Raw genomic sequence first — 25,794 nt, forward strand, 5'->3', positions numbered from 1 at the left:
TGGGATTTCAACACAAACACTGAGGTGTACCCATGCAGGAATGAATTATTTTGTGTGGGAAGCAGGCAGAATGCCTCATCATCTACTTCCTTATGGGCCTCCTTACAGCTGTCATCCATTTCCCCTGTCATGATCCTTGCTGAAATCTTTTCTTTCTTATCCCTTTGTTACTGACCAGGGTTCTTGGCCTCCTTAATCAAAATTGATCAGAGGCCAGACAAGAAATTCAGACAAGACTTTGCTGGGTCTCATGCTGCAGCACTAGGGAGCAAAAAAGCAAGTAAGTTTCCCTTGCTTGGTCCCTGATATGGGGGTGAGCTGGTCCCTTAAATGGGATGAGGGTAAGAGGAGGGTTGAGGGTTGGAACGGAGGTATGGCTTAGGTGGTCTGCCCACGCCCTTGGTGGTGCTTTGTGCAGGGCTCATGCACAGTACCCTGCTTTTGCTTCCGACACCTCAGAAGTGGCAGTTGGGTTTTTGGTCTTTTGTATTTTGCTGTTCATAATTTGCCCTAAAGCACATGTACACAGTTATATTTAGTCCCTTGTAGTTTCTTTGTATCTGTTGCTTGAGGAGATGTTCATCCAGGTGCAAGCACTACAGCAAAGCGTCCCAGGTCCCAGGTCCCAGCCTGTCTCGCCTGGAATGCATACACTGACGCCTACAAAATTATCTCTGAAGTTCTGATCTATAGGAAGTTGGAGAGTGATAAGATAATATATCTTGGTTGCCAACTATTGAAAGCAGGCATATTGTGACTTAGTGACACTGCAGTGTGTGCATCAAGGTTTTTCTTTGGGCTCCTGCTTGCTGAATGGAGTCTACAATATAATGTCTCCCCTTAAAGGGATTATGTTTTCAAAAAATAGAAGGGACAGAATAAATATGAAGATATTTGGATAATAACATACACTTAAATTTATAATTTATGTTAAAGCACTTTCACTTTTTGTAAAATAAATCTTCTGTATATGTTCCAAACATACTTTTTTTTTTTTTTTTTTTTTTGCGGTACGTGGGCCTCTCACTGTTGTGGCCTCTCCCGTTGCGGAGCATGGGCTCCGGACGCGCAGGCTCAACGGCCATAGCTTACGGGCCTAGCCGCTCTGCGGCATGTGGGATCTTCCCCGACCGGGGCATGAACCCGTGTCCCCTGCATCGGCAGGCGGACTCTCAACCACTGCGCCACCAGGGAAGCCTCCCCAAACATACTTTTGAAGATCTTCATGAATTTATTTAAACATTTATAGAAAGCAAAGTTTTTCTATTGTCCACCTGTTTAAGGGACACCCAACCTCTTCTTCTGCAACATCCTAGTAATGGCCATGTGTGAAGTCGGTTCTCTCTAGACCCTGAGCAAACACGCTGAAACGCACAGAACTGTGAAACTTCAGTCTGCATGTATTTGAACAGTAGCAAGATAAAGTTTATTACTTCACATCTATGACTGTAGGTACTTTGTATCTGCGTGATATCATGATATCCTCGGAGCAGGCTCAACCAATCAGGAGGAGAGCCCAGACAGAGAGAGAGAGGCCCCCAAGACAAGGTCGGGCAGCGGGGGGCGGGGAGTACACAGGCAGATGTCATGAGGGAATTTCATTGGTGCCTTGTAATGTCACTAGGTCACAAGGGAGGACAAGGGGAGCTTGTGTCAGGTGCCACAGCCTCATCACTCTGGTGTACTCAGTCATCTGGGCGGGGTGCTCACAGACTGTGACGATGGGAGGCAGCAGAATACGAAGTTTAAAAAGTTTACCATATAGTATGTCCACTTGCTCAGTTAGGTGCATCTTAAATGACAAGATAAAGGAAACACAACAGGGAAACTGGGTGTGTCCCCTTTAGAAACATCCAATGCCTCGCCTCCTTCGTTGGAGCCTCTGTAGGCCCTTTGCCAGCTCCAGTCTCCCGCCTCTGGGACACTGGCTCCAAGGAGCAGACTCCCATTCCCGAGCGGATGCTGGACAAGAACTACATTACCCTGAAGACTATGCTCCGCGGAATGGCTGTGAGCGCCGCTCTGATGACGTCACAGAAAACGGGCGTTAGTGGCTCGTGTTGTCAGGGGCGGGACTTCCTGTGTCGCCAGGGAGGCCGTTTGTTCGTGATGGGGCAGTTGTGTCTCTATCTTAGGTGACTTCTACCCGGGTCGTCGGGACGGAGCGGGGAGGACAGCCTGGAGGGCCCACCTGCGCCTTTGTACGACCTGGGGGAGGGTCAGCTAAGTCCGCTGGACCCGCCGGTCTCCGGCGCCCTCACGTGGTCCTACGCTCCCCGCGGTGCGATGGCGGCGCTGGTGACCCCGGCGCAGGTGAGTGGACGGCGCGCCAGGCCACGCCCGCTCGGACCCCACCCACGTGGCCGAGGCGCGCTGCTGTGCAGGATGGTGGTGTCCTGTGAGTCGTCACCTTGTCCTCCCCAGGGCATTGTTTGTCGGAGCCTCGGGATGGGGTCGCTTGTGCTTCGGGTGGGAATCCAGGTTAGGGGCTTCACACGGAGGGTCCCATTTCTGTCAGTCAGTGAGTGGGACGTTGTGTGGTAGGGAGAGATGTAGCTTCTCGAATCCCCCTGACCCCATACCGGTGGCGTGGAAGGACCCGCAGGGAGGAGCGCAGGCCGCGCAGTCCGGAGACCTTTCTGTGTGTTGCGGCCCCGCCTCTTCCCGAGTCTAGGACTTTGAGCAGCTTTCCCTGCTGTTCTTGGTTATGTTTTGTTTTGTTTTTCTTGGCTGCGTGGTGAGGCAAGCGGGATCCTAGTTCCCCGACCAGGGATGGAACCCGTGCTCCCTGCACTGGGAGCGCGGAGTCTTAACCACTGGACCGCCAGGGACGTCCCTGTCCTTGGCTTTTATGATAACGTTCCTCCAACTAGGTTGAGGGAACTAGAAAAACCACATAGGTGACGTGTATCCCCCCGAGTACAGCACGGTGCAGGGAGCATCACTCTGGATCTCTTTCCACGGAGGTGTCTCTTTTGCCTTTGTTGATCTTAGAGGCTCATCCCTGGGGGAATCTGACCCTTGGGTTCCCAGCTGTGTAACCTCTACAAAGATAAGGGCTGGGGTGAGGAAGAGGCAGGAGTAGCCTGCAGCAGCTTGGAGATTGCAGCCCTGCTAGGACAGAAAGGGTGTCAGGACAGGCAGGGCGCCCAGAAGGCCAAGGAATTTGTCTTTAAGTTTACAGCCAATGGAACTGGCTTCCCACTGAATCTGTTTTCCTATTTGAGGCTCAGTTACATATGGTAAGTGGTGATAGTGTGCAGGAGTGTGGTGTCCCTTTGGACATGAAAACACAAGAGGTCCTGGGTAATTCCATAGCCGTGACCCTGAGTACCCTCATCATAGTCCTGATCGCTGTCAGGACTTGTCTTATTTGTTAACTTCCCATTCACTTGGCTCCTTCCTCACTTTATTTCAGACTCACTCCAGTGTGCTGTCCTGCAACAGGCTTTCCCTGGTGCCCTGTCGAAAGCAGACCGTGACCTCTTGTCTTCTCACTCTACTTTCTTTCTTTTTTTCTTTCTTTTTACAATTTATTTGTTTTATTTTTAACTGTGTTGGGTCTTTGTTGCTGCATGCAGTCTCTCTAGTTGTGGCCAGCGGAGGCTACTCTTCCTTGGGTTGTGCTGGCTTCTCATTACGGTGGCTTCTCTTGTTGTGGAGCACAGGCTGTAGGTGTGCGGGTTTCAGTAGTTGTGGCTCACAGACTCAGTAGTTGTGGCACACGGCCTCTAGAGTGCAGGCTCAGTAGTTGTGGTGCATGGGCTTAGTTGCTCCGCGCGGCACTTGGGATCTTCCCGGACCAGGGCTCAAACCCCTGTCCCCTGCATTGGCAGGCGGATTCTTAACCACTGAACCACCAGGGAAACTCTATTTTCTTGACTTTGGAATCTTTGCGCCCCTCTGACATTGTCTTGCTCATTTATATCGTTACTTGTTTAGCATCTCTTTCCAGCCCTGGACCATGAGCGCCTGTTGCTGCTCTCTGCCAAGACCTAGAACAGCCTGGGCTTGTAAAGGGCACTCAATAAATGGTTAAATGAATGAATGGGTCTGCCACTCAGGTGTTCCCATCACACTTATAATAAGTACAACCTCCTGCACTGTGGCCCACAGGCCTGTACTGGATCTGCCCCATGACTTCCTCCATGCTTCTTCCTCTCCCCTTCTTCTCTTACTCACCGCAGTCAGCCAGGAGGTCCTCAGCTTGCAAAATTCCTGCTCAATTTGCAGCTTTTCCCCTTGCATTTTCCTTCATCTGGGGCCCTGTTCCCAGATCTCTGCAGGGCTATCTCTCCCCACACTTCCTGTGCATCACTGTCACCTCTTAGGACAGTCTTTTCCTAGCTGTTTTAATTCTAGCTAAGGTACAACTTGCTCCCACCTGCCCATCTTCTGGCAACTCTGTGCCATCTTTTTCTGGCTAGATGTTCAATTCCCACTTCTGTTCCTTTATATATATATATATAACAAAATTTTAATTATGTACTGAAAATAAATTACAGGAAAGAACTTTAAAATGCTACATAGGACAAAGTCACGATAAACATTCCCATTGAATTCCCTTGGGGGGTGGGGGGGTGAGATTGCAGTGCTCAAGAAGATAAATATCACAAATATATCAAAAACTTCAAATTGTGTCTGCATTCACACACTGACATGAGCCACAAACATTCCTTCACAGTGACTGTACTCATTAGCCTACCACAGAACTAGATTTTGTCATAATCTACAAAACTTTTAATACAAAATCGTGTTTATATATTTATAATTCATATACATGCCCTATCTGCGATTTTAGAAAATAAAAGCTGCACACTGTATAGATACTCTTAACTCAGAGCTGTAGGCAACATTTTTGGTTGGAATTTCTCCCCCAATAAAATTAATGGCATATTTTATGTACACGAAGGCTAAACTGCATAAAGACAGTTCAGTTTCCCAGATATGCATCTCCTTTTTGGACAGGTTTATAAATTTTCAAAGGCAAGACAAATGTACACCTCAGAGTCATTTTCTTAGCTACAAGAGTTATCATGTAATTTCTGTGAAGTTCCTGATATATGCATTTATGTAATACTGGTATTGAAGGCAGTAAAGCAATATGTACTTTTAATGTCGTGGCTCAATAAAGGCTTCATTGTCATTGCAATCTGATTCTTGATACAGTGATTCATAACCTCTAAAAATTAAAATTTCAATGGGACACTGTGTTAAAGAGACTCTAAATAGATTTCTTAAAATATTTCCCTGAAATATCCTTTACATAAGACAGATTTCACTAACATTAGATTAAGTAAAAAGGGAAAAAAAAAGAATTAAACATGGCACAAGTGTGCATGAAAACTAATGCACAGTTAGTCTTCATGTCTTAGGAGCCATAAATAGAATGCTTAAAACCAACAACTTCAACTCTGTGGCAGCCATCTGTGAAGCCAGTTATACTAAACTACTGCTACAGTTGATTGTAAACTTTGGTTTATTTTTATTTGGGTTCTCATTGTACAGCTAGCATGAAAAGAAGAAAGAGTGGAGTCCATGAGGAGATGAACTGTCAGTCTTTAATCTGGCATGATGAGACAGCTGGACAGTCAGGCTTGCTTTGATAGAGTTTGTTACAGACTGCCTTATGTTTTCCTCTGTCGAATTATCACCCAGGGGCTTCAATACCTGTTCCCATAGTGTTTCAGCAATCTGATCAATCATTGTTCAAATTTCTGTGAACTCCCCAGAGTATGTAACATATGCCCAAGTACAAAGAGGCCTCAGTGCTAACCCCATGACAAGGTTACACAGACGGCTATAGAGTTTAGGCCAACGAAACCAGTCAGTCCTGAGATTATATACATAGCAAACATGACTGCAAACAGTGTGGCAGGCATATGAGCAGCATAGAAGATATTTTTGCCATCATTGTGCTTTATAAAATTTGCATAGGTTTCTTTATAAAATTTGCATAGGTTTCTTCTATTTCAGTCTCAAGCTGGTCCTGATAATGACGGTAGAATTCACCTCCACCCATTTTTTTTTACTGAACGAAACTGTTTAATCGCCACTTCCTTGAGATCCAGGTGTTTTCGTTTCCAGATCTGAAGGTGCAATGTAAGGCTTGTCCCCACCGCCTACCTGCTCCATACTTTCTCTCTTGCTCCTGCTACTGCAGCAAAATTATTAGCTTCAGCTGTTGCCTGAAGCATGGACTTTTTACATAAATTTTAATATAAGCCTTAAAGTATTCTACAAGATCTCTACAAATGACTTTCATCTCTTATCTCTTTTGCTACCAAATTTTCTGGGGCAAGTAGCACTGGAACCAGATTTCAAAGCTCTCGTTTAAACTCTTCATCAATATCTTTCAATCTCCCATCAAAACTAGGATGGGCTTCCCTGGTGGTGCAGTGGTTGAGAGTCCGCCTGCTGATGCAGGGGACATGGGTTCGTGTCCCTGTCCAGGAAGATCCCACATGCTGCGGAGTGGCTAGGCCCGTGAACCATGGCCGCTGAGCCTGCGCGTCCGGAACCCGTGCTCCTCAACGGGAGAGACCACAAAAAAACTAGGATTAGTTGCAACTTTAAGACTAGGATGTGGCAAAAGGAAGCAACCAAGATTTGAGAAACAATTGTGAATGTGCTTCCTTACATTCTGTAGCTCTTCAGGTTGATTTTGTTTTACCTGCAATCTCTTTTCAAGGAATTGTTTTCCACTTTCCAAACCATATGAATGTTCATAAGGATAACTCCAGTTTCGAATCAAAAACATTAATGTCTGAAATGATTTCTGTTAGATTTCTTTCATTGCAAGTCTGCCATATTCTGTAAATAATTGCAAGTGTTGAAGATCATCTTCTTGAATATTTTGAGACAAATTATATACCTGGAGAGAGCCAGTCATAGTGCTCAGAGCAAACACTGTTGCACAATCTCTGATAGTTGACTGGCTATCAAAGGCACCTTGGGTATCCATTAGCAGCACAGCCACTTTTGTTCATTCCAGACATACGCCTGTTTTTTCTCTTTTGCAACAAACTCGCCATGTAAAGCCAGTCAGTGCTTCATTGTTTCCACCAATCCAACTTTGAGAATCCTTGTTATACATACATCTAAGCATGAAGTCCAGTAAAAATGATTTCCCTTTACGAAAAGCTCCTGTCACGGATACCACTACTATGTGAAGATCTCTTATGTGCTCCTGTAGCAATATCTGCTCCAAAACTTCTTCATCAAGCTCAAAATTATGGTCATCTTCATGTGCAAGAACAATCTGTACTGGAAATGGTTTCTTCATAACCTCATCAGAGTTTACTAGGTCGTCATCTTCATAATTCTCACCTAGGAGGGTTGTGGACGAGACGTGGTTAACCCAGGTGTTTGGGTTGCTGGTTCGCCTCTGACGCCGCAGCCCCTCGTGCAGCTGCTACCTCCGCACCGCTTCGCCACCGCCCCCACCCTTTTTTTTTTTTTTTTTTTTTGACACGCAACATCGCTTGTAGGATTTTAGTTCCCTGACCAACTATTGAGCTTAGGGCCTCAGCAGTGAAAGCGTGGAATCCTAACCACTGAACCACCAGGGAACTCCCCCACTTTTCCTTAAATTTGAGGTTGTGGTTGATTTTCTAGAGCTGCCTGAGCCTCAGGCCTCTGGCTGTGACATGGTGGTGACGATGGCATTTACCTTGTGGGCTGTGGATTAGTAAAAGTCACAAAATACACTGAACACTTAACTGGGCCAGGCACTCCACAGCATCTGGTGTGGGAACATTTTCTCTTTAGTTCTAAGAATTGGCATAGTGGGAGTGATTGTTGTATTGATGTGGAAATTGATGCTTGGAGAAATGATGGGATGTCGTCCTCCCCATGATCACACTGCCAGCAAGTGTCAGATTTTTTTTATATATATAAATTTATTTATTTATTTGTGGCTGTGTTGGGTCTTTGTTGTTGCGCGCGGGCTTTCTCTAGTTGTGGCAAGCAGGAGCTACTCTTCATTGCGGTGCGTGGGCTTCTCATTGCGGTGGCTTCTCTTTGTTGCGGAGCACGGACCCTAGAGCACATGGGCTTCAGTTGTTGTGGCATGCGGGCTCAGTAATTGTGGCTCACGGGCTCTAGAGCACAGGCTCAGTAGTTGTGGCACTCGGGCTTAGTTGCTCCGTGGCATGTGGGATGTTACCTGACCAGGGCTCAAACCTGTGTCTCCTGCATTGGCAGGCAGATTCTTAACCAGTGCACCACCAGGGAAGTCCCGAGTGTCAGATTTAAGAGTCTTCATTCAAACCCCAGAAATCTGGCTCCAGAGCGAGGGATCTCTAGTCACTTTACCGCAGCGTGTGAAGACCGCAGCCTGGGGCAGGTGCACCGTGAGGACCAGGGAGGCTCAGCACCTGTCACTTTGCTGTTACCATTGTTGGAATTATCATCATGAACATTTTCCCAGAGCACGTACCATCTGCCCCCAGTCCTCATGGAAAACCATTGTCTTTGTCATCTCTAGTGGCTTCCTTCACAGGAGGCTTTTCTCTCAGCCACAGTTGCTTTATATCCAGAGACTGCTTCCACCTCCCCCTTGAGCCCAACACAGAACTCGGCGACCAGCAGGCCTCAGTGGTTCAGGCCTGCGTCTCTCTGCATCTTCACCGGCAACAGAGTGACAGGGTTGATCCTATCCAAGTGCAAAAGCCCAACACCACTACCTATTTGACTGTCCAGGTGTTGGTGACCTTCAAGGATGTGGCCGTGACCTTTACCCGGGAGGAGTGGGGACAACTTGACCTGGATCAGAGGACCCTGTACCAAGAGGTGATGCTGGAGATCTGTGGGCTCCTGGTCTCACTGGGTAAGTGCTTAGCTCTCACACATGTGGGGAACCCCCCCCCCCCGCCTTGTTTCCAGGCTGATCAAAGTCACAGGAGTCACCTTTCCTCCTCCCCACAGGCCCTGCATTTTTCTGGTCGCTTCTCCTCCTGCCTGGTCTCCCTGTGTCTGTAGCAGTGATCAGTGGGATAGAAACAATGTCCTTATGAACACCAGCCCCATCCCAGTGCCCAGCACCCTCGGGCCTCAGTTTGAGGTCCTTGTTGCAGATTCCACAGGAGGGAAGCTGACTGACCCAGCCTGGTGATGTCAGGTATCACCACAGCCAGTTAGCAGGGCTGTTCTCAGATGAGTGGGTGAGTGAGGGAGACCCCTACATGGCATTTGTCATCAGTGCCACCCAGGGATCTTCCTAAACAGCACAATCTTGGTTCAAAGGCCCCTCATGTCTACATCATCATCACATGCTTTCTGAGGCCTGGGCCGTGATCCTCCCCTGGGCAGGAGATCATTTTAGAAGGTGCACAGGAATGTCATGGAATGCCACAGGTGGACACCCTGCAAAAGCCAGTCCTTTTACCTTCTCTGTCTGGCACGCTGATTGTTGTCAAGAGAAAGTCTCAGATCAGTGTGAGTGAGTATTCCATGGCCCCCTTTGTGGTTAATTTTTCTCTTCAACAGAGGGACCAGCCTCTAGCTCACAGCCCTGAGCCTTCTACGCGAACTTGCTAGGACCTTAATGCCATTATTTTGACTTCAGCGTTGTGGGATTTTTTGTTTTTTATTGGAGTATTCCCAGGGTCCCGTGGCTGTGTGTGAAAGTGGCATGACCCTGCATGGGGCTGGCTTCCACTGATGAAGTTTAAGGGAAGTGGTGTTGTGTAGACAGACAGCACCACCCTCTATAGCAGTTGCAGCCCAGGAGTGATGTTTGTGCCATTGGATTCCCAGTCACAGATCAACATTTTCTTTACTTTGGGAGCCGCTACATTCATGGTCTTGTTCCTGCCATGAAGTCCCAGATAGGCTGGAAGGGTTTCATTCTTCTCATCAAAACACCTGCGTCCTGTTTTTTTCTCCATCCACAGGGCATCCAGTTCCCAAACCAGAGTTGATCCACTTGCTGGAACATGGGCAGGAGCTGTGGATGGGAAGGAGAGGCCTCCCACATAGCATGTGCCCAGGTAGGAGCCAATAGCTGTTGGTCAAGTGGGTTCACAGCAACCTTGAGAATGCATGGGGACCAGTGCCTCTGAGCTGCTATGTGAAACCCCCTTTGTGGGGTCTGGTGGTTTCTCTCACATCAAAGTATAGTGTGCATCAACTGGCCAGCTTGGGACCACACCATTATTTAGAGACCCAGGCACCTTCTTTTTTTTTTTTTTTTTTAATTTTTATTTTCTCTCTTTTTTTTTTTTTATTGAAGTACAGTTGACTTACACTGTCGTGCTAATTTCTGCCATACAGCAAAATGACTCAGTTATACACATATATAATTCCTTTTTTATATCCTTTTCCATTATGGTTTATAACAGGATATTGAATATAGTTCCCTGCACTATACAGTAGGACCTTGTTGTTTATTCATCCTATATATAATAGTTTGCATTTGCTAATCCAAAACTCCCACTCCTTCCCTCCCCACCCACCCTCCTCCTTGACAAACGCAAGTCTGTTCTCTATGTCTGTGAGTCTGTTTCTCTTTCATAAGTAGGTTCATTTGTGTCATATTTTAGATTCCACATATAAGTGACATCATATGGTATTTGTCTTTCTCTTTCTGACTTACTTCACTTAGTATGATAATCTCTAGTTGCATCTAGAGATCCAGGCACCTTCTGACGTCAACGTATAGCTCTAAGGTTGGTCCAGCATAATCCAGCTGGTGGAGGGGAAACAGCAAGGGATAGGGGCCAGGTCACACCCAGATGCACACATAATTTACTCCCCTGTATCTCACAGGCAAGGACTAGGCATTTGGCCACAGCTGGATGCTCAGGACTGGAGAGTGTGGTTTTGCTCTGGGCCGAAGGAGAAGAGCCAGTGGGCTTGGTTTGTATGACCTCTGTCTACTCTACTCACCCTGCTCTCAGGAAGTCAGAGTGAGGCTAGTGTGTATGTGAGTGGGTTGTTTGAAGGTATAATGAGATAATGCAGAAAACTGCTTAGTACAGTGCCTGGTCTATAGAGAGGGTCGACTAAGGTCAGTTCTTACCGTATCCATGTAATTGTATTAATCAAAGTGAATGGTGGTATCACGCATTTTTCCTGGACTTCTAGACTCAGAGGAAAAGGGGCCTTTCTTCCCCTTGAAGTTATGATCTATGCTATACTCTCTATGGAACTCTTTCCCACCTTCTCCATCCATTTATCCATCCTCCTGTTTGTCCACAAGACACTCAGAAGCAGCCCCTTGCACTGTACCTTCCTGCCCCTCTTGCCCTTAAGAACACCAAGCGGATGTTTGGGGTTTTCAGCCCCACATCTCTGCTGCTGACTGTAGCTTGAATAATCCACAGTGAGTCACGGTCTCTACTCTCTATCGGTCCTTCAGTCTTCTCAGCCCGCCTGTAAGTGTCTTTGGCCAACTCCACTACCGATGCTCTGTTCCACACGCCACCCCGCCCCCATTTCCTTATTCCCAGATCTCCACTTTCGTGTCTCAGAGACCTCTCAAGCTTGTCATGCCTTAGAAGACCCCTGGGATCCTGCCCACTCCTATCCCGTGCCTTGTTCTGAGAACGTCCTGCCATCTAAGCTGATTAGAAGATTAGCAACACCTCAGCCAGCCTCTCTCTCCATCAAACCAACATCCGTCCATCCCCAGGCCTGCCCATTTGAGATTATCCGTGTGTCCTGAGTCCATCACCAGCACCCTAATTCAAGCTCTCGTCATCTTTTTATATATATATAAATTTATTTATTTTATTTTATTTATTTTTGACTGTATTGGGTCTTCACTGCTGCGCGCAGGCTTTCTCTAGTTGCAGCGAGCGGGGGCTACTCTTTGTTGCGGTGTGTGGGCTTCTCATTTGCTGTGGCGGAGCACGGGCTCTAGGTGCACGATCTTCAGTAGTTGCAGCACATGCGCTCGTGGGCTCTAGAGTGCAGACTCAGTAGTTGTGGCACACGGGCTTACTTGCTCTGCGGCATGTGGGATTTTCCGTGACCAGGGATCGAACCCATTTCCCCTGCTTTGGCAGGCGGATTCTTAACCACTGCATCACCAGGGAAGTCCCTCTCGTCATCTTTTTTTTTTTTTAATAAATTTACTTATTTTATTTATTTATTTATTTTTGGATCTGTTGGGTCTTCATTGCTGCACGTGAGCTTTTTCTAGTTGTGGCAAGCGGGGGCTACTCTTCGTTGCAGTGCGTGGGCTTCTCATTGCGGTGGCTTCTCTCGTGGAGCACAGGTTCTAGGCTCATGGGATTCAGTAGTTGAGGCACGCAGGCTCAGTAGTTGCGGCTCACGGGCTCTACAGCACAGGCTCAGTAGTTGTGGCGCATGGGGTTAGTTGCTCCGCGGCATGTGGGATCTTCCCAGACCACGGATCGAACCCGTGTCCTCTGCATTGGCAGGCGGATTCTTAACCACTGCGCCACCAGGGAAGCCCACAACTCTTGAAAGAGTTGTCTCATTTTGGAAATGATGGACAGTTGTCCTGTGGTGTATGTGGGGGATGGGTTCCAGTGCTCCCGCAGATACCAACATCCGTGGATGCTAAGGTCCCTTATGGTGGACCGTCCCCCTCCATATGCACAGTTCCATATCTTCAGATTCAGTCAACTGCAGATTATGTAGTATTTTGATCCATGGTCGGTTGATTTCATGGATGCAGAACTCACAGATACAAAGGGCTAAAATCGTGTATAAGTGGACCTATGGGTTTTAGACCCGTGTTATTCAAGGATTGACTCTATATATTTGACTTCCATACCTTTTGTTTTTAAAATCTACTTAATTTTTTTATATCGGAATTATACAGTGATACATATCAATCCTTCAGGTTCAGCTTCACTTTTTCTTTTTTCAATTTTTAAAAAATTTTTATTGCAGTATAGTTGATTTAGAATGTTGTGTTAATTTCTGCTGTACAGCAAAGTGATTCAGTTATACATATGTATACATTCTTTTCCATTATGGTGTATCACAGGATATTGAATATAGTTCCCTGTGCTATAAAATGGGACCTTGTTTATCCATCCTATATGTAATTGTTTGCATCTGCTAATCCCAAACTCCCAATCCATCTCTCTCCACCAACCCCCTTGGCAACCACAAGACTGCTCTCTATACCTGTGAGTCTGTTTCTCTTTTGTAGGTAAGTTCATTTGTGTCATTGTGTCATTTTTTTTTAGATTCCACATATAAGTGATATTATATGGTATTTGTCTTTCTCTGAGTTACTTTGCTTAGCATGACAATCTCTAGATCCATCCACGTTGCTGCAAATGGCATTATTTCATTCTTTTTCATGGCTGAGTAACATTCCATTGTATGTATGTACCACATCTTCTTTATCCATTCCTCTGTCAATGGACATTTAGGGTATTTCCATGTCTTGGCTATTGTAAATAGTGCTGCTGTGAACATAGGGGTGCATATAGCTTTTTGAATTAGAGTTTTGTCTGGATATATGCCCAAGAGTGGGAAATCATCTTTACTTTTCACATATGTATAAACTGAGGTATCCTCCACCTCACCCAAAATTTAGACTATTTCCAGTTCTGTTGCAGGTTCCTGGTGCTTCATCCTTGTCAATAGCTTGTCCTACAGTGTTACCCAGTGTTTACACTCTATTACTGTGGATAGGTTTTCTTTTTCTTTTCCTTTTGGGTGAGGGGGCGTGCCTCAAACAACAGAAATTTATTGTCTTAGTTCTAGATGCTGGGTGTCCGTAGGTTTGGTTTCTACTGAGGCCACTCTCTTTGGCCTGTAGAATAAGATGGCTTGTTCTTGCTAATGGCATTGCTGTCATCCTAACTGCCCAGTACAACAATGAGAATAATAACATTAGACTTCTTCAGAGAATCAGACCCAAAAGGAGATATATCAGAGTTTTATTCTATTGATTAGGCTTCATGTGATTGTGAGGGTTAAGTGATTTCAAAATCTTCGGGGCAGTCCAGTAAGCTGGAAGAGTAGATGCTTGCAGTCCTGGGTCTGGAGGCAGAATCCTTTCCCTCCCAGGGCATCTCAGCCTTTTCCCTTAAGGACATTGTTTTTTTTTTTTTAAGTTTATTTATTTATTTATTTTTCTGGCTGCGTTGGGTCTTCGTTGCTCCATGTGGGCTTTCTCTAGTTGTGGTGAGCGGGGGCTACTCTTCATTGCAGTGCATGGGATTCTCATTTTGGTGGCTTCTCTTGTTGTGCAGCACGGGCTCTAGGTGCACGGGCTTCAGTAGTTGCATCACGTGGGCTCAGTAGTTGTGGCTCACGGGCTCTAGAACCCAGGCTCAGTAGTTGTGGCGCACAGGCTTAGTTGCACCGCAGCTTGTGGTATCCTCCCAGACCAGGGCTCGGACCTGTATTCCTTGAATTGGCAGGTGGATTCTTAACCCCTGCGCCACCAGGGAAGCCCCAAGGACATTGATTGATCGGATGAGGCCCACCCACATTAAGAAGAGTAACTTGCCTTTCTCAAAGTTTGATGATTCCAGTGTCAGTCATATCTAAAAAGTACCTCACAGCAACCTCCAGAATGGTGTTTGACCAAAGAGCTCAGCACAGTAGCCAAGCCAAGTTGACATATAAAATTAACCACCATACATACTCGCACTGCGTCAAGAAATGTGCTGAGAGCTTTACAGGCATTTTCTCATTTAACCCTCATGACACCTGGAGAAACTGAGAGTCCTCTAGTCTCTTAGGTGAGGAAATTATGACATAAAGAAGAAAGGAGGGGGTTTCCCTGGTGGCTCAGTGGTTAAGAATCTGTCTGCCAATGCAGGGGACACGGGTTTGAGCCCTGGTCCGGGAAGATCCCACATGCTGCAGAGCAACTACTGAGCCTGTGCTCTAGAGCCTGCATGCCACAACTACTGAAGCCCACACGCCTAGAGCCCATGCTCCACAACAAGAGAAGCCACCCCAATGAGAAGCCCACACACCACAACGAAGAATAACCCCCGCTTGCCGCAACTAGAGAAAGACCACGTACAGCAACGAAGACCCAATGCAAGCAAAAATAAATAAATAAAATACATAAATTTAAAGGAAAATAAAAGAAGAAAGGAGGGACTTCCCTGACGGTCTAGTGGTTAGGGCTGTGCCCCTCCACTTCAGGGGGCACACGTTTGATCCCTCATCAGGGAACTAAGATCCCACAAACCGCTCCTCAAACTGAGGCATTGTGCCTCCAGAGCTCTCCCTGCTAACACCACTCTAATGTTTCTCAACAGAGCAGAAACTCGTCTTTCATACCGTTTGAGTTTGTGTGTCCCACTACCCCTTTTCTTCTGAGATTTTTATTCTCTTCTTCCTGTAACTGCCCCTTCAGGCTTGCCTTCCCCAGGATTCTGGTGCCACTTTCTTCTTGTAACTCTCTTTTTTTGCTGCACTGTGTGGCTTGTGGGATCTTAGTTCCCTGACCAGGGATCAAACCCAGGACCCCTGTAGTGGAAGCATGGAGTCCTAACCACTGGACCACCAGTGAAGTACCTCTTTGTTTTTTTTTTAATTCAAACAGTATTTTCAGTGTTTTATTTATCAGCCACTTATATAGCACTTATTACATCCCAGGCCATTTTCTAGGCAATTTTTCCTTTTTTAATTGAAATATAGTTGATTTACAATGTTGTGTTTCAGGTGTATAGTAAAGTGATTCAGTTATACATATACATATATCCATTCATTTTCAGATCCTTTTGCCTTATAGGTTATTACAAGGTATTGAGTATAGTTCCTTGTGTTATACAGTAGGTGCTTGTTGTTTATATATAGTAGTGTGTATCTGCTAAACCCAAACTCCTAATTTATCTTTCCCTCCCCCCAACCTTTCCCCTTTAGTAACCATGAGTTTGTTTTCTATGTCTGTGAGCCTGTTTCTGTTTTGTAAATAAGTTCATTTGTATCATTGTTTTTAGATTCCATATATAAGTGATATCCTATGATATTTGTCTTTCTCTGACTCACTTCACTTAGTATGATAATCTCCAGGTCCATCCAGGTTGCTGCAAATGGCATGATTTCCTTCTTGTTTATGGCTGATTGATAGTACCTTTTCTTCTTATAACTCTTAAGCACTCTCCAAAGGTGGATCTACCCACGCTTATTCCTTCCGTTTCTACCCAGTACCCCATCCTTCTTTCTTTCTGGCAACTCTGATGTCTGCATTAGGACCCAGCTCATGGGACACCTCCCAGGGAAGATGACCTTTTCTTCCCAGTCTTGCTAGGTGCCACTTCCCTACACTCTCACAGAACCAAGACATCAATCCTTGAGGCAGATGCTCTCCAGACAGTATTATTGAAACTGTCCTCCCTCCCCTACTCCAGATCCTCTGTCTCCCGGTCCGGCCTCCTGCCAGATTTTCCCTTTAATGGTGTTAGGGTACAAGGGTCATAGAAAGTAACTGGAAATCTAGGATACACTGACGTTAAAACATAGCAGATATCAGAGGTGCTGATTTCATCCTCATTTGTTCACTGAAGTGTTGCTTCTGTTTCTTCTGTGTTGCATCACCGAAAGTCCCCCTTTGTGTATTGGATTCTTTCCAGATGACAGAGCAAAACATCAGACCAGAGAGCTGGTTTTGTCTGAAGGAGTCTTGCTCCACAGAAGCCTGACTCTGGGATCTTCAAGGGACTGCAGGTCGAGGCAAGTCATGGATCCAGAAGGGCTTTTGGAAGTGCAGAAAGGTCAGCTGAGGCCAGAGACAGACGCCCACAAGGAAACCCATCCTGGGAAAACGAGCCTTGAAGATGATGGTTTGGAGGCGCATGATGGTGTGCACTCCAGGGCGTTCCAGGAGAGAGTCTCTCAGGGAGATGTTCTCTGTGAGCGTGACCCACAGGGACCAGGAAAAGGCCCCCTGATTCATAACCTCTACAAGTGCAAGCAGTGCGGGAAGAGTTTTAACAGGAAGTGGTACCTTGTTCGACATCAGCGGATTCACACTGGAATGAAGCCCTATGAATGCAATGCGTGTGGGAAAGCTTTCAGCCAGAGCTCAACCCTGACCCGGCACTACGTCATCCACACCGGGGAGACGCCATACAAATGTGCCGAGTGTGGGAAGGCCTTCAAACGCAGGTCATACCTCCTGCAGCACCAGCCGATCCACACTGGGGAGAAGCCCTATGAGTGCGGCCAATGTCGAAAGGCCTTCACCCACCGCTCTACTTTTATTCGCCACAATAGGACCCACACTGGAGAAAAACCCTTTGAATGCAAAGAATGTGAGAAATCATTTAGCAACAGAGCACACCTCATCCAGCACTACATCATCCACACTGGAGAGAAGCCCTACGATTGCACAGAGTGTGGGAAGGCCTTCAGGTGCAGCTCAGAACTCCTACAGCACCAGCGGATTCACACGGGGGAGAAGCCCTACGAGTGTGCCCAGTGTGGGAAGGCCTTTCACCGGAGCACGTACCTCATCCAGCACTCTGTCATCCACACCGGGGAGACGCCATACAAGTGCGCCGAGTGTGGGAAGGCCTTCAAACGCAGATCACATCTCCTGCAGCACCAGCGGGTTCATACTTGAGAAAAAGGTCTTCACCGCTGCTCCTTTTTTGTCTTTCATGAGGGGATCCATGCTGGAGGGAAGAACCCTTTGAGTGTAAAGAATTCTGGGAGGGTTTTTTTGTCTGCTTTTCAAATGCATAAGTGGTCATGTGGGAGAAGACGCCTTGCGAATGCAGTGGAAATGTCAAAAGCCTTCGGCCCCTGCTCATCGTTCAGAGGATTCATTCTGTGGAGAAACTCAGCACATGAAGCTCTGCCACCCGTGGGTCCGTCCACCTCTGTCAACATCAGAGAACATACCGGGGAAAGACGTTCTGAATGTAACCAGAAGGACACTCCTCAGCCAAAAGAAGACTCATCCTCGCCACCTGAGAATGTGTAATGAAGAGGAACCACTTAATTATTGCCATGAGAAAGCCTCCTGTGACATGTCACCACTACTCACGTAGAGTCATATTGGAACTTGACGGAGCTTGGGCTTTCCCTGTGAGGAAGCGCAGAGGAGACAGACTCAGGGTTCGTTATGCACTTATAACAACATTCAGCCACAGGGCTCCCCCTTGGTTTGCACTTAAGCCATCTCAGCATTATGTTAAAAAGAAAACTAACAAGGGAATTCCCTGCAGAGTCCCAGTGGCTAGGACTCCGCGCTTTCACTGTCGGAGGACCTGGCTTTGATCCCTGTCGGGGAACTAAGATCCTGCAAGCCCCACGGTGTGACCAATAAAGAAAAAAGAAAAATAACAAAGAGGTGGAGGGGATAGAGACAAAGACTATAAACGGAAAAAACCAAATGCTTTTGTAAGCTCTTTCAGACTTTCCTGCCAAGCCTGTTGCAGTTTTTTATCAGTTCTGTTTTTTGGTGGGGCAATGTTTGAGGGAGCAAAGGACCCCAGCCCTTTGTTTTTATGTGTTCACTGCTGTCTTGTATCATGAAACTTGGACGTTGAGGGCAGCTCCACCAACATTTGTTGGAAGGCTTGGTTCCGAACATCTCTAGCCATTGGCATAATTCTTTGTGAGAAATATGAGGGCTTGAGTCATGAGCTACTTGAACTTGTAAGAAATTAGAATACCGAAAATAGCATCACACAATACTTGTATTTTATATCTAAGGAGAGAATGGTCCACATAGGGATCGCGACATTAAAATGTGCACCCCTAAAGACGTTGAATTTTTTTTTAATAGGTAAACTCCTGTTCATCTGGTTTTAAATGCCTGATACTATCTCTCACTCTTTCTTCTTCTTCTTCTTCTTCTTTTTTTTTAGTTTAAAAAGAAGTACGTTTATTAGTATATGCACACAGTTTGCAGAATAGAAACATTTAGAGTATTTAGGGAAATTCAGTCAAATTCAACAAACCTCAGTGAAAACATGTTGTATTTGTTTAATGGCAGACAGGTAATTCCTTGAGTCTATTAACTGGCTGCTTTTTCAGTCTTCAATAGGTTCTTTTTTTTTTCTTTTAATTTTTTTTTTATTTTATCTTTGACCACGTTGGGTCTTCATTGCTGTGTGTGGGCTTTTCTCTGGTTGTGGTGAGCAGGGGCTACTCTTCGTTGTGGTGCGCAGGATCCTGATTGTGGTGGCTTTTCTTGTTGTGGAGCACAGACTCTAGGCACGCGGGCTCAGTAGTTGTGGCGCACGGGCTTAGTTGCTCCACAGCATGTGGGATCTTCCTGGACTAGGGCTCAAACCCATGTCCCCTGAGTTGGCAGGTGGATTCTTAACCACTGCACCATCAGGGAAACGCTCAATAGGTTCTTTGAAAAGATGTTTAGCAAGGTGGAAGATAACTTGATCCATGTCACTTAGAGGCTTTATTTATCTATTTTTAAAAATATTATTGGAGTATAGTTGATTTATAATGTTGTACAGCAAAGGTGTACAGCAAAGTGATTCAGTTATACATATATACATATACTCATGTATATGAGTTATACATATACTCATTCCTTTTCAGATTATTTTCCCTTATATGTTATTACAAAATATTGAGTATAGTTCCCTGTTCTATACCGTAGGCAGTTGTTGGTTATCTGTTTTATATATAGTAGTGTGTATATGTCAATCCCAATCTCCCAATTTATCCCTCCCCCCCCAATTCTCACTCTTGATTCCATTCTATGTGGGTTTTTTTCTTTTTCTTTTTTTTAATCATTCATTCATTCACTTCGATATTTATTGGATGCCAGAATCACTGTTCTGGGCACTTGAAAGGCATCACTGAACAAAACAGGTTGAAAAAAGAAACAATCTTGCCCTGCAGAGTTTACATAAGCAGCATAATAAACAATAAATTGTATAAAATACTAGAAGGTCATAAGTGTTACTGAAGGGAAAAAATGGCGCAGTGTAAGTTCAATGATACACACCAATCTGTGAGGGGATAAGAACACGTCATAATTTTAAATAGAATGGTTAAAGTGGGGCCTCTTCTCAAAGCTGACGTTTATGCAAAGACTTGGGAAGAGAAGAAGGTGCTAACTATGTGGGTATTTGGAGAAAGTTCTCCCCATGTAGAGGGAACATCCAGTTCAAGGGCTTTACAGCTGGGACATAACCTGGAATATTCGAGGCACATCAAGGAGGTGATGGAGCTGAATCAGTGATGAAGAGAGGGAATAGTAGGAGATTAATTCAGAAAGGAAATTGGGAGTCCAACTGCAGTCAAACGCTGCATAACACTGTTAGGGTCTTGGCTTTGACTCTGAATGAAATGGGGAGACATTGGAGGATTTGAAGCAGAGGAATGGCTTGATCTGCCATGTCTATAAAGGGTCACACCGGCTGATGTATTGAAAGTGGTTTGTTGGAGGGTTTGTTTTCTTTATTGTCTCTGACAGCAAGGTGCTCATCCTGTGTGGCTGTGGCCTTCTGAGGTGAGTGCTATTTCTTTCCTCTTTCCACTGTTTCAGCCTCTCTAACCCTGTGGAAAGGACTGGACATTTCCAAGTCCCCCTCTGCAGCTTTCTAGCGGTTGAATTATAGGTAAAACCAGTAAAATAAAACACACATCCAAGTTAAATTCATGGTAAAGGAGAAGGATCCTCCTTGTCCGATCTTATAAATGTTTGTGTGAAGCTGTTTTTTATGTTTTTACAGAGTAAAGTGCCAGGGATTTTAACAGGTGAGTCTAGATGTATACATGCAGGTCTCGTGTTTGTATGGGTTTCACAGTTGCCACCATGGACTTACTCCCTTGTGCTGGCATTGGATATGAGTACTTGAAATTTGTCCTGAGATTTTTTTTCCTTTGAGGCTAGTTTTCAAGCTACACAAGATAATCAGTATTAACTGAAATAATGTGAAAAAATGTGCCATACAGGGGCTTCCCTGGTGGTTCAGTGGTTAAGAATCTGCCTGCCAATGCAGGGGACACGGGTTTAAGCCCTGGTCCAGGAGGATCCCACACGCTGCAGAGTGACTAAGCCCATGTGCCACAGCTACTGAGCCTGTGGTGTAGAGCCCGAGAGCCACAACTACTGAGCCCGTGTCCCTAGAACCTGTGCTCCACAACAAGAGAAACCACCGCAATGAGAATCCTGCACACCGCAACAAAGAGTAGCCCCCGCTCGCCACAACTAGAGAAAGCCCACACGCAGCAACGAAGACAGAAAAATATAAAATGATCATTTTTCTCACTCGGGGCCTTCTTCAGAGCCCTTTTTTTTTTTTTTTTTTTTTTTTTGGCTGCGCTGGGTGTTCATTGTGGTGCACGGGCTTCTCTAGTTGTGGCGTGTGGACTTAGTTGTCCCGCTGCATGTGGGCTCTTAGTTCCCCCACCAGGGATCAAACCTGTATTGGAAGGCAGATTCTTAGCCACTGGACCACCAGGAAGGTCCCTTCAGAGCCTTTTTTTTGCTGCGTTGGGTCTTCGTTGCTGCATGTGGGTTTTCTCTAATTGTGGCACATGGGCTCAGTAGTTGTGGCTCGTGGGCTCTAGAGCACAGGCTCAGTAGTTGTAGCACACAGGCTTAGCTGCTCCGTGGCGTGTGGGATCTTCCCAGACCAGGGGTCAAACCTGTGTCCCCTGCACTGGCAGGCGGATTCTTAACCACTGCACCACCAGGGAAGCCCGTCATTTGTTTTGAATCTCAAAATTTCCCAGATTCGAGTCCATGGGAGTTCCTTTATGCTGGTTTATCCCATTTTCATGTCACCATCACATTTTGTGCACTTAGCTCTGATACAAAAGATATTACAGTTTCATCCTGCAAATTTCCTTTCTCTGCCAGGAATCAGTCTTTTCTCTAAGGAGATTTTCTTTTTGGTAGAGAAAGGTATTGAGAAATCAAGAACTGTGTCTTGGATGTGCTCAAGGACATAGGTGAACCGTCGCTTCCGGGCCTTCTTTGACTACACTGCATTTAGGTTCACAAACACTACCCATGCCATGGCAAGATACAAGCCATTAACTAAAGTTCAGGAAGTGTTTTAAACTTTTTCAATGTAAAGTTTATTTCAGGGGAATACACGAACATCAACTGTACAATTTGATGACTGATAAATGCATTTATACATGAAAAAACTTCCCAGTCTAGGTATAGAACAATTCTGTGATGCCGAAAAATGCCCACTTGCCTGATTCTGTGAGTCTCTGAGAGTCATTCACTTTCTGATTTTTTTCAATGTAGTTGTTTTGCCTATTCTTTCATTGGTATCTAAATTTAGCCCATACTGGGGAATTCCCTGACAGTCCAGTGGTTAGGACTGGGTGCTCTCACTGCCAAGGGCCTGGGTTCAATCCCTGGTCGGGGAACTAAGATCCCACAAGTTCTGCAGAGTGGAAAAAAAAATTTAGCCTGTACTAGTTTTATGAAATAGAAGTATTTTATTTGAAATGTTAAATACATTTATAAGTTTTAATTAAGGTTTTTATTGATACTTTTCCTGGGCTTTTTAATTAATTGCCCAGGAATAACAAAATTATACATACCATCTAGTCAGTTCATGTCTGTCCTTGTGTACACATAATTTGGTCTCCTTATTCAGGAACATGGTTTGCACCTTCATCTTACAGCGTTAGGCATCTCTTCCTGTGGGCCTTGCACTAAAGGATTCTATTTTGGGTTTTCCTCACAGCCTCCCCGTGAAGCAGGTGCCTGAAAGGCATCATTTTCCATAAAAGGAAATCGAGGCTCAGGGAGATAAATGTACTTGCTGAAAGGCAGGGAACTGATGAGCAGCTGAACCAAGCTAGAGACACAGTTTGGCTGTACATGGGGTTTGTGCTGTATAACAACAAAACTATGCCACATGGCTCCAGAATGGGCCAAGGTCTGGCACGATGGTGACCATGATGATGATGGGGATGGTGATGACAATGACGTTGATGATGGCAGCTGGGATTGTAACCATCAACAGACCCATTCATTAGGGAGCACAAGGTGCTGCCCTATGCACTTTTCATACATTAACCAATAGACCCTCCTACAGCCCTGAGCAGCAGCTACAACATTATCCTATTTTACCAAGGAGGAAATTGACACACAAACAGCTCATTGACTAGCACAGGGTCACACAGGGCATAAGCAGTGAAGCTGGAATTTGACGCATCAGTCGGCCTCCAGAACTGGACTCTTGGGTGCTACACAAAGGAGGAAAGGACATGCAGCAGGAAGGGGAAAGTGGAGGTGAGGGGTCAGTGGGATAGGGAGAATTTAATGGGATAACAGAGGGAGCCTATGGGGGACGGTGATTTGGTGATTCCCAGATGTTAGCATTTCATGAATCACTAAAAAATTTTTTTTGACTAGAAAGCTCACACAGATTTGGTAAAAAAGGACATTTCACACCCACATTTCAAAAAATAAAGGACTTTTACCTGGAAAGAAGGCAGAGGATAGCATCTCACAATGGAGGGGCATCTTCTAATGTAAGTTGAGCTTAATGAGAGACTTAATGCATTAGCTGTATTTTCGTGACTTTGAGAGCACAGGGGTGCCAGAATTAAACGTGTGGTAATCGACAGTGCCTGGAACAGGCCTGACATGTGGTCAGTGTCAGTGGACATTAGTGATAGCCATTGATACCAGTGCTTTCAATTTAAATGGATGTACTTTTTATTTAACTTAAGTAGATTTATTCCAGGAGGGAAACATGCATTACTCTGGTAAATTGGAAAACCAGTTTGATTGGCTACAAATGGAGACTTGCCCTCAAAACACAACAATGAAATTGAAATAATGAAATCAAGTCCCAGGGAGCTCATGCTGCCTCCTGAAGCCTGTGAGTATAAAATTGTTCTCTCATAAAAAAGGGAAATTATTCACAGTCAGAAAAGTATCAATAACAAAGCATGAATGGAGACTTCCCTTCGAAAACTTTAAGGCAGAAAAAAGGGAAAACGTTCGTCTTCTCAGGGTGTCCATCATGGCATGTGAAGAGGGTAATTATAATCCAGGCAAACAATCAGAAATATAATACATGTTAGCAGGAAGAAAAAAAAATCCAATTGACCGTGCCTCCACTGCCGGGGGCCCGGTTCGATCCCTGGTCAGGGAGATAAGATCCCCAAACCACATGGTGCGGCCACAACCAACATACAAACAAAATCTAATTGAATAGTAACATACAAGGATAAGTAGACGATGTTAAAATAGCTTTTACAAATATCCTACATTTGTTCTTGGAAGTCTGCAAAAGAAAGATCTTGATAAAGGTAATCCATGTACATCAGTCTGAGCAATCAACATTTTATTTTATGTTTTCATATTTATTTATTTTCATATTTATATATTTATTTAAGTCCCCCCCCACAGTTCTTTATGTCAGAGGGAAAAAATGCAGTAGAAAAGATGACTTATGACTTGTTTTTGGTTAAGGGTAAGGATTATTTAAAAACCAAAAGGTGGGACTTCCCTGGTGGCACAGTGGTTAAGAATCCACCTGCCAATGCAGGGGACACAGGTTCGATCCCCGGGAAGATCCTACATGCCGTGTAGCAACTAAGCCTGTGTGCCACAACTACTGAGCCTGCACTCTAAGGCCCGGGAGCCACAATTACTCAGCCCTCGCACCTCCAGCCCGTGCTCCGCAACAAAAGAAGCCACTGCAATGAGAAGCCCGCGCGCCTCAAGGAAGAGTAGCCCCTGCTCTCCACAGCTAGAAATAGCCTGCGCACAGCAACAAAGACCCAATGCGACCAAAAATAAATTAATTTATAAAAATAAACAAAAATAAATAAATAAAAACACAAAGGTCATCAACCAACGAAAATAAATTAATTGAAGCTTAATCAAAATTAAAACTTTCCTTTTCAAGAGATAGTTAAGAAAGTAAGAACTCAAGTCACAACCTAGAGAAAGATATTTGTAAGAACTATCTCTGAAAAATGACTGTGATTCTCAATATGTAAATGGTCTTTATAACAATAACGAAAAATAACACAATTCAAAATATTCGCAAAACTTCTGAAGGCATGTGTCACCAAAGAAGTATAAATGGTAAATAAGAAAATGAAAATATGCTTCTCCTTATTACTCAGCATTGTAAACACATTTTAAAGCCACAGTGAGGGACTACTACACACTCATTGGAATGACTAAAAATCAAGCACTGACAATTTCAAGTTAATGAAGAGATGAAACAGCTACAACTCATATATTTCTTGAGGGAATACAAATTGATAAATAACTTTAGAAAATACTGTTGTACTCTCTTGTAATGCTATACATACACATATCATACGACACGGTAATCTCAATTGTAGGTATATCCTTAAGAAAAATTAAATCTTATGACTTAGGAATACTTCGGTGGAAATATTCACAGTAACAGCAGCTTTATTCGTAAAAGCCAAAAAACAATATAACGTTTGTGATTTTACTTTTTTTTCCCCCGTCATGTGTTAAAATATCTAAACTAGTCCCAAGACAGAGTGGCTCATGCTAAGACCCAAATCTGAATGCTGAAACTTACTTCAATTTCTATTTTTTGCAGATATCTGGCTCTTTCAGGAGCGGAAATCTAAGGCCAGCCAATCAGAATATGCCTGATAAGCTTTAGTTTTTCACAACCTTGTTCCAAAACTTCCCTGTGCCCCACATAAAGAAAATTAACCTTTCTATGACGAATCAGCTATTGCCTAGTATGAATTCCTTGTTCTCAAGTATTTTTGTCTATGTAATCTGTGCATTCTGAATAGCTCTTCAGAGCTCCTCTCTATTTTCTAGACTGGATGCTTTCCAGTTCATGAGTCACTACGTAAAAGCAAACTATATCCCAAAATTAAAGTCTGTGAAATTTTCTCTTAAGATGTATTAAGTTTCTTTTTTTTCATAATTGT

At 44.8% G+C, this 25,794-nt stretch overlaps 1 protein-coding gene and 1 pseudogene across 3 annotated transcripts; one reads left to right on the forward strand and one right to left on the reverse strand.

Moving 5' to 3' along the window:
* Nucleotides 1-2,092: 2,092 nt before the first annotated feature.
* LOC309837110 (zinc finger protein 550-like) lies at nucleotides 2,093-25,706 on the forward strand. 2 transcript variants are annotated; one of them, XM_082677468.1, is made up of 5 exons: nucleotides 2,093-2,313; nucleotides 8,704-8,830; nucleotides 9,897-9,992; nucleotides 20,351-20,386; nucleotides 25,449-25,706. In XM_082677468.1, the coding sequence occupies exons 1-4, from the start codon at nucleotides 2,287-2,289 to the stop codon at nucleotides 20,383-20,385; spliced, it is 285 nt and encodes a 94-aa protein (XP_082533594.1). In that variant the 5' UTR covers nucleotides 2,093-2,286; the 3' UTR covers nucleotide 20,386; nucleotides 25,449-25,706. The 2 variants fall into 2 exon arrangements, with proteins under 2 accessions (XP_082533594.1, XP_082533593.1); XM_082677467.1 differs by lacking the exon at nucleotides 20,351-20,386.
* Nucleotides 5,509-8,470, reverse strand: LOC309836219 (atlastin-2-like; annotated as a pseudogene). The gene is made up of 3 exons: nucleotides 8,441-8,470; nucleotides 6,556-7,447; nucleotides 5,509-6,382 (listed from the first exon to the last, which is right to left on the reverse strand). The product of its transcript is annotated as an atlastin-2-like (transcript).
* Nucleotides 25,707-25,794: the final 88 nt, after the last annotated feature.

The sequence above is a fragment of the Grampus griseus genome (genome assembly GCF_964374135.1).
Source record: "Grampus griseus genome assembly, chromosome: 19".
NCBI lineage: Eukaryota > Metazoa > Chordata > Mammalia > Artiodactyla > Delphinidae > Grampus > Grampus griseus.

Bases quoted from the DNA above. Each gene is read 5' to 3' on its own strand.
- LOC309837110 (XM_082677467.1), top strand. From the start codon at position 2,287: ATGGCGGCGCTGGTGACCCCGGCGCAG. The intron at 2,314-8,703 runs GTGAGTGGACGG...TTGACTGTCCAG, and splicing joins CGCTGGTGACCCCGGCGCAG to GTGTTGGTGACCTTCAAGGA. The intron at 9,993-25,448 runs GTAGGAGCCAAT...TATTTTTTGCAG, and splicing joins CCCACATAGCATGTGCCCAG to ATATCTGGCTCTTTCAGGAG.